Source organism: Antrostomus carolinensis, unplaced genomic scaffold, assembly GCF_000700745.2.
Source record: "Antrostomus carolinensis isolate BGI_N321 unplaced genomic scaffold, ASM70074v2 scaffold34700, whole genome shotgun sequence".
Lineage (NCBI taxonomy): Eukaryota > Metazoa > Chordata > Aves > Caprimulgiformes > Caprimulgidae > Antrostomus > Antrostomus carolinensis.
In genome coordinates, this window is record NW_010287013.1 from 1 (window position 1) to 8,944 (window position 8,944).

General features: G+C 47.3%; 1 protein-coding gene across 1 annotated transcript in view; it reads left to right on the forward strand.

Annotated features, from left to right (window-relative positions):
* The first annotated feature begins 7,564 nt into the window (after nt 1-7,564).
* TBC1D16 (TBC1 domain family member 16) overlaps nt 7,565-8,944 on the forward strand; it is a 7,295-nt gene continuing 5,915 nt past the window's right edge. The window contains exons 1-2 of the mRNA XM_010178117.2: nt 7,565-7,758; nt 8,063-8,210. Coding sequence (XP_010176419.2) covers nt 7,580-7,758; nt 8,063-8,210 — 327 coding nt within the window. The 5' untranslated portion in view covers nt 7,565-7,579. The remainder of the gene's footprint in view (nt 7,759-8,062; nt 8,211-8,944) is intronic.

Here is an 8,944-nt window from a genome sequence, read left to right on the forward strand (position 1 = left end):
GGCAGTGGTCCTGAGTGGGCAGTGGTCTCAAGTGGGCAGTGGTCTCTAGTGGGCAGCGGTCCTGAGTGGGCAGTGGTCCTGAGTGGGCAGCGGTCTCGAGTGGGCAGTGGTCATGGATGGGCTGTGGTCTCAAGTGGGCAGTGGTCCTGAGTGGGCAGCGGTCCATTCCCGACTGGCCGAGCAGCCAGAGCCAGGCAGGAGCGGAGGGGAATGGACCGGGGGCTGTTTTCCCCGGCAGCCGTTGCGATGAAGCGCCTGTTCCCAGGACGTTCCTGCATTTCTTCTGTTCCTTATTTATCCCATCGGAACGCCCAGAAATCCTAATTGAGAGCGGAGATAACTGGCGCTGGCAGGTATCCACAGCTCGGGGGAAGGATTGCGTTAGCTGGATCAAAATAAAGAGCGTGTCCCCTCTGAGTACAGCAGTGTATGCAAATAAATCTCTGTAGTCTCTGTCGTCTTGGCTCGGTCCTGGCGATTTTAGCAGCATTAAGCATTTACAATAACTCTGAAACATGCTTTTAGCCAGCTCGCCTTTTTCCTCTCCCTTTTCTGCTACTTGAAGAAAGCTCTCCCCTTGGGAAATCCGCATTGTCTTGTGGAAACAGTGAAATGCTCTCTGGGTGGTGTTGGCTCTGCTAATACTGGGTCAGCAGCAGCGCAGAGTCCAGGGAGCTGGTTAACTTTGTCTGTCAGTAAAAAGTACCCCTGAAATTCCCAGTTCATTCCTTACAGCCAAGAATATAAGAACAAAGGTAATCTTCAGGGCTTTCAAGGGACCAGGGTTTTGAAGGCTTGATTGTAATTAGCATAATTAGTGTAGAATTTTTATTTTTGCATGGATAGAACTGAAAGAAAAAAAACCCCAAATAATCCATTGATTTAAAATATAAAATAAACACTGGTAAGAAAGGTCCCCTTCTCCTGTCTGGAATAGGCTGAAAAGCAAACATTCTTTTTCAAGCTTTGCTGAGAAATCACTTTTTCCATCTAAGGAATTTTTTTTTTTAAGTGTTGCATTTCGATTGATTTATTAATGAGCTAAAGCTGAGGCATGAGGTGCCCGTTCTCTGTGTAGATTGTAAAAATCTGCCGTTCAGCTTTTGGAATATTTTTGTTCCTTAAAGCGAAGGTAACGTTGCATCGTTAAGCAGCACACGCTCGGCTCTACGTGATTTGTTGTGTTTGGCTTCTCGGGAGCTATGTGTATTTATTCATAAGCATCAAACTGCAAATTCTGCCCCCACTACCTCGCTGCAATGAGAAGTCCCAGAGAAAAACCTTGCTTGGGTTTTACCTGAGCAGCTTACACCTGTCTGGAGGTCTCACCTGTGAGAAATGGATTGCTTGTCTTTTACCGGAGGGTGTGAGTGTGTCACAGATTTGGGGTAACAGAGATTAACGCACACATTAAGTCACTAGAAATTTCTGATTTTTATTTTTTTTTCCTTTTCTATATACATTCAAAATAATTAACTCAAGAATTCTTGATTTATTTGGTTTTCCTTTTGGTTTCATTCACAGCAGTTGGTGGGAACCCTTTGGAGGGGAGTGGGTTTTCCTCATGCCCCCTCTCGCTGGCTGAAATCACTCGGCTTCCCTTCCAGCCACGGGGACCTGGAAGAAGGACTTGGGAGCAGCAAAGCCCCCGGTGCTCTGAGGCTCCTCAGACACTGTTGGAGGGGGGTGGGAAGGCAGCACCCAGCGATGGGTCACCCCATGGTGCCGCCCGCTCCGCAGCACAGGTTGGTTTCTGTCCACCAAGATTTTGGGGTGATGACCTGACCCCTGGGGCGGGCGCTGCCTGTCCTGCCTGCGCCGGGCAGGTGTCTGCGCTCGGGGAAGGCAGGCAGGGTGCTGGGAACACGGGTTGTGATAGCCCCATAAAGCATAACAAATTGTTTTGATCTTGATTTCTCAAGGACAAACCAATTACGCCTATCAGAAGGCAAAGCTGCATCATCAGGTTTCCTTGAGTCCCTCGTTTTCCTTGTGTTTAAATGTTGTATTTGTCGGGCTGGTGTTGGCAGAGTCGATGTCGGTTCAGAGCCCCGTCCCTGGTCGTGAACTTGCTGTTACAGTCCAAGGTCAGGGGGTGGATGGAGAAGTTTCTGCCGTCCCCGCAGCGTGTAGATGGCTGGGACTCACAAACCTTCTTCTGCTCTTCTCCTGTTCGGGGAGAGGGAGGGATCCCAGCGCTTTTGAGATGTAAACAGCTTGTTCTTTGAATATCCTCAATAATACGAACAATACGAAGAGTGACTAACGATAATGCGCTGACTTTTAGAAGCGCTGATGAATCTGCTTCCTGGTGCTGAGCATGAAAGGATACAATTATTTTTCATAACCTTTTATTTTCCCTTTACAGCAAGCTAAGCAAAGCAAGTTTGTCAGAGGCAGAGTGCTCCTAATTTGGTCTCCAGTGACCTCTGCAGCCGTGATTGGCAGCCTGGTGTCAGGAAGGAACTTGTGCCCGTGAGATAGAAATGAGCAGAACAAATGCCGTAGGACAGCTCGGGTTCCCTGGAGGGGACAGGCTAAAAAAGGTGAAAGAAGTGCAATTACAGGAGGTTTTCAGCGCAGAAAGTTAATTAGCTACTAAATAGCATTTAGTGCAGTTCAGCGTGGGGAAATGTATGTTTTGAAAGCAAAGGGATCAATGGGAAGCCTGCGGAACAAGCTTTTGGACAGTCCATGTTGACATTCGTGTACTTGGTACCGTGACAACGTCCTGGGCAGTTTCTTACGGGTTTCCCTAAGAAATGGGCAGAATTGTTGGATTTGTTTCCATGCATGTTTGCAGACACATGTAGATGCGCTTCCACATGAGGATGCTTTGACATTTAATTTTAGAAATCCAGGCTGGGCTTTCATCCAGATGATCTAACACCTTTTTCCCTGTTCGCTGAGGTCAGTGTAAATCAGTTCTGTCCAGGCTCTCTGAAGCAAAGGAACTTCAAGATTCAAATATTTTTAGCCAAAGGGTGAATTTAACACAATTCTTAACCAAGTTACTGGTCTGTGCTGATCAGATGTGAGTTGCTGGTGTGACCACAGCGTTTCACCATCAGCGTCCCACCTGGCCACGCGCCCCTGGAGCTGGTGCCATCCCACCATGTCCTTCCAGTCCCTCCTGCAGCGCAACTGGGAATGACCGGAAATATTTTGACAAATTGTTTTGAATCCCAAATGACTGATCTGTTTTCTTTTGCACGTCTTTGGTATGTCACTGAGGCCAGCGTGTTTCACAACTCGTGCTGTATGTATATTGTCAAGGACACTTTTTTTTATCAGAACAATAGGTTTGGGTTCCAGCTGCCCGATACTACCTCACTTTGTGCAGTCACTACACTAAATTTTTAGGCATTACAGGATGGCTTTGAACTTTTATTGATGGATTACTTATTTGAAGCTATCTGTCTTAGATGTTTCAGGCAGCTGATACTGCCATGAGCTATTTCACCTTGCTGGAAAGACGAGGAACCTAGAAGGTCAGTGCCTGTGGGGAATAGTGGAGAAACAGAGAAATGCTAACCCCTGGGGAGGGAAAGGGGCATGTAATTCCCATTACATGGACGCTCATACATTATGATGATATTTATTGTCTGTAAATGATGCTTCACAAACCAGCATGCAGGGATAGCTGGGGCTGTGAGGAAAGCTGTCCTTAGTGAAGCTTTGGTACGAGGGTGATGGAGAGCCAACGGAGGAGGGTTTGGCTCTGGCAAGAGGCTCTCTGGGAAGCGGGTGGTGCATGCTGACAGCTTAGGTAACTGCCACATCACGGCTATAATCTTCAGCTCCTTTCCCTCTTATAATTACGTTTGTCACATCATGTCATAAAGTGAGTTATTAGATCTTTGTTGGTGAAACAGTCTGTCCGTGAATTGGTGCAGGTCTCTGCCCTGGCTCTATAATAATTGGATTTATCTCTCTTTATGCTGTAGGTGTGTACAAATGCTTTGACCCAACAGTAAGTTTGGTCCCATTACTGCACGTCTGAAGTCTCACTGACCCAGTGAGGCTGATGGCCTCGGATCAGGCGTGTGAGAGGGTCCCGCGCGGTGGGAGGAGGACAGTGGCTGCCTCACACAGCTCTTGCTTTCCTAGAGGCTGCAAGAGCTTGAGGGATGTAGGTATGGCTGACTGCTGTCGTTGATTGTTGAGTGGAGAAAATACATCACCACCTGGTCTTGCTCACTACCAAGAATTAAATGTATTTTGAGACAAAAGAGTAATGGGACTTCAGCCAAGGGAAGAGGCTGAAGTGGAATCATGAGTATGTCCGTGGGTTTCCTGTCTCAGGTTTTCCTAATCCTCCTTACTGTTTTTGCCCTGTCCCTTTTATGCTGGTGGACCATTGCACTTGTTCTCTTGTTGTGCTGAGCAGTGCTGTGTACTAGCTGGAGCTTTGTTTTTCCTGAATCCCACAACCCAACGTCTCTCTGGAATCTTCCTCCAGCTATTTGCCTTGCATTGCTTCAGCTCCCTGCTTTTGCAAGGCACTCTGGTATAAAGCCCTCATCTAACAGGTATAATAATCTGACTTTGGTAAATAACGAATTGAAGAAATCTTTCCTTGTATTTGCATATCTTGTGTGCATATTTAGAGTACTACCCAAAATCTAGAAAATTAACATTGCTCATACTATTTGTTACTTAATACAGAATGATCTCAATATTAAAATTATTTTTTAAATAGTCCAGCAGATTCAAATCTTTCAATTTTTTTTTCCCAATCAATATATACAGGAAAAAGTAATTTTAAACACAGTCAGTTTTTTAGTTCATTTCCACAGTGACTAACTATGCACCAATGTACGAGGTGGTAGGCTCACTGCATCTACACTGTATGAATGTATGTGTTTATCAACCTCTCCAAAGGGTACACAGATGTCTCTTTCAGATTTCATCCTCTGCATCAATGAAAACCTTGGAATTTCCCTGGGCCACACACTCAGAGGCACCGTGCTTCCACTCACGAGGTTTTTCCTGCCCAGAAAGGGTAAATCCATTGCCACACACGGCTTCAGATTGCTTCCGCGTGTGCTGGATGCGTGTGCAAGCTTGTAATTAGTGATTAAATGGGAACTGTAAACATTTGTCTTGAAGAAGCATTTCCAGAAGACAGAACATTGCCAGCACCTTTGTGACTGGGCTCTCCAGCCTTGGAGTTTTGGGGTAGGTACTGGTGTATCTGAAGCAGATTTGGGTTATGTGGCAGAAGGACCTGCAGCATCCCATGCTGAGGAGCTGCACCTTCCCGGGATCAAAGCGAGCCCATTTCTTGGCAGTTACCTCTTCTGCTCCTGGTCATTTGAGATGATGCCCTGGAAGAATGGGCAGGTTGTGACGAGGGAACCGCAGGACAGTGATCCCCACAGCCAACCCGCCTTCCAGCTCTTTGTCGTACTGACCAGTTCATCTTTGCAAGAGTTTGGGAAAATGGGTTGCCTCTGCTTAGTCTTTGAGCTGGTTTGAGTCACCTCTTCCAGGAAAATCCTGTGTAACCAGCTGTGGCTGTTCCGAAGTGTTGCTCCACAAATACCAGCTGCTCACAGCGAGCAGTCCAGCACAAGTGTCTTGTACCAGGACTCCTATTCCTTCCGCATTAGCGTGAGATACTGAATGTTGTAGCAAAGTGTTATATTTTGCAGCTTTATCAGAAAATAATGCTTGATTTTTCACAGAGGCCAGTAGAGTTTTCATGGAAGAATTCACAAGGTGCAGGTGATGGTGTACAGCTGCGCTTGTGAGACTGGAATTACCCTGGTGTCTACCCCAGAAAAACTGTTGCTGCTCCTCTTTGGGTGGGTTTGGGTGTCGCACAGTCCCTGCTCACACGGCGATATTGCCCTGTCACTTCTAAGACCTCAACCTCCAAATGGCTGGAATGTTAAGTTCTGCTTTGATGCTTTCTTTCCGAAAAATGGAGCAGCAGAACTTCATGCACAGAGTAGCGAAGCCGCTCTTTTAGCTGAAAATAAAACAGACCTCGTCTCATCTACATAATGCTGCAGATCTAGAGAAGGGGGCTCGGGGATTTGTTTCCCATGCGTGTGGGCGCTCAGGTTTTGAGTCCTACATTTGAACTGGGCGGCTCGCAGGGGCTGGGTTAAAAATTTAACCCACAACTAAGTGGGATGTCCGGAGACCTGTCCATTGGAATGCAATGACCTGAACCATGGGTAGATGCTGCAAAGAAGGCTTGTCCCTGTGGAAGAGGCACTGTAGCCAGGCTTGGAAAGCATACTGATGTGGTGTGCTGCAGATGCATGCTGAGTGTGTGATTTTCAGCGTTCAGTGCCTACATTGTTAGATAAGCGGATTAGAAAACATTGCATAAAGTGGCATTGCAGGGGGCTGTCTTTATACCTGCTACTCGCCTTGTTTTGCAAACCCTGATTTCACAGCGGAACCCATTCAGAGCCTGCGCTGAGATTGTTCACATGTATTGGCCTTTTTAAGAATCAAGGGGTCACAGTTTCAGATTCACTTAATTCTCAAAGCAGTGATATTTTTCTTTTGGGATCAGGGCTGGTGGTGGGCATGTGGGTTTTTTCAGCTAAACTGAGTTTACTCTTAAAAGATAAATATCTGAGGTGCGGTGAGCTCCTCGCGTGTTGGAAAGCCGTTGGGTTTGCTTTCTCTGCTTTGGGGTGGGTTAAAGAGCTCGTGGAATTCCACACTCCTTAACTCTCCCGAGTTTTGAGTTTGCAAGTGGAATCCATTTGTCTGAAGTTTATGCACATGAATCCAGGCCTGTCGGGTCCACTTGCAAAGGCAAGATGGGCAACTTGAGTGCAGGGGAAATATCTTTGGATCTTACTGGTCACCAGGGGAATTTGCCAGATGAGATCCCTAGTCCATGCTGCGCCCACTCCTGTCTCTGCCCAGGCACGGAGCAGCTGAGCTGCGTGCTGAGGAGGTTGCTTGAGCTGTGGGGCAAGAAGTCTTTTCCTGTGGAAGTTATTCACTGGGTGCTGCCGGAGCTGCTGAATCAGCCTGTTGAGCGCCTGTGCTTCTCCAGTCGTGCTTTTTCAATGGCCCAACATTTTCCATCCCATGGGGTCATCAGTCCCAGAGGTGTCACGGTTTGCAGGGGTCCCGCAGCTTCAGGCTCTGTGGGGTGGGCTGGAGGGCAGGCAAGCGCCTGCTGTGCTGGCTCCCCAAACTGGTCCTTGTGCCGCAATGAAGGAGCAGGAGACGGGATGTTCCTCGGGGCTGTCTGGGCTGTTCCCACCCTGGGCTTCCTAATTTTGCCTTCTCAAAAGTCAGTGTTTTCAGGAATGGTTTTGGCTCTCCCCAGTCCTGTGCGCAGTTTAGGACCAGACTAAAAATAGGATCATTTCTTGGGACAGTAGGGAGTTAATTTTAATAAAATAATTTAATCTCCCATGTGGGTTGTCAGTTGTTGACCCTTAGACCTGCGCTGAACTCCAATTTCAGAGCTCACTCAAAGGGTTTTTAACTTGGAGCATTTGTGGTTATTGCGTGTAACTGCAGTCTTCTTCGACTGATGTCTGGTGGGGCTTCCTTCCTCCACACTCTTGTCTGCAGGGACACGTGTGACAATCGCATGACCTGCTCCACCAGCTCTGCCTCCAGCCTGGACACCAGTGCCCAGTTCCAAGAGAATAATGGGCAAACACAGAGCACCAGATGGGATGAACAGCAGAAAGTATTTGCCCTCGAGCAGGTCTGTGGTGTCTTTAGAGTGGACCTGGGACAAATGAGATCCCTTCGCCTCTTCTTTAGGTAATGTATTATTGTGTGTGATATTTGTATGTGCTCTGGGTCAGTGCACATGGGGCTCTGGAGGCAGATGGCTTCTTGGAAGTCCTTGGAAGTCTTTCCTTAATGGTTATCTCCAGGAAAGCAAGTGTCAGTCTTCTCCAGGAGAGCCTCTGAATTACTCCTTGTTTTAAGGGGCAACTTGGTGCTACACTTCTTTGTAATTTGCTTTCCCCTCTCTCTGATCTGATGTTCCCCCTTCCCGCTGGGCCCCTCGTTGTCTTGGGTGGTAAATGCAGGTTGTTCCCCCCGTTGTTTTGTCCCACAGCGATGAGGCGTGCACCAGTGGACAACTGGTCATTGCGAGCAGGGAGAGCCAGTACAAGATCTTCCATTTTCACCATGGTGGCCTGGATAAACTGTCCGAGGTGTTTCAGCAATGGAAGTACTGCACAGAGACCCATCTCAAGGACCAGGTACCTGAACAAGGTTCATGGGCAAAGAGGGGTTTTTCCAGCAGATGTTTCACACTTGGGTTTTTAGCCAGGGGAGTGTGTTGGAGAAATGAAGCTACAAGTTCATGTCACCAAGTCAGGCAGAAAGCTCCAGTGTGCTGGACGTTGCTTAGGATGCAGCTGCGGCTCGGATGCGAGGCCTCTGTTGTACTTGCTTCTCCTCATCCATTCCTGTTCTGCCTGTGGAATGTGGGGGAAGATAATCCGGGAGACTTGCTTAGGTAGTTGTTTTGCTAGACATGGTAACCCGACAGGTCAGCACTGTGCTTTAGGCATGTAAGGTGGCTGGGAAATCTGCAGTGGTAGCTCTGAAATTCTGTCAGAGTCTTTCATCCATTTTGTGAAGCGTAGCAGACGGCATCGGAAAATGTTTTGACAAGGCATCTTGCCATATTTTGTTCAATCTACATACAAATGTGATAAGAGCTCTTTAATTATCTGTTTAAGATACTGTATGTGCTTATTAGAAACAGTGATTTTTAAATTTCCATCCTTCCCACAGAGCCCCCTGCTGCTTTTCTTATTATGGTCGCATGGGCTCACTTTTTGCATTGAACAACCTTTGATTTTTAAATTAAATGTCAGCTGCAGTCTTGCACTGGGATCATGAGTGCCCTTAGAGAGCCTGGCAGTGCAGTTCCCCGCTCGCCTAACAGCAATCCCTTTGTATATGGCCAATCATATGTAATTTATTG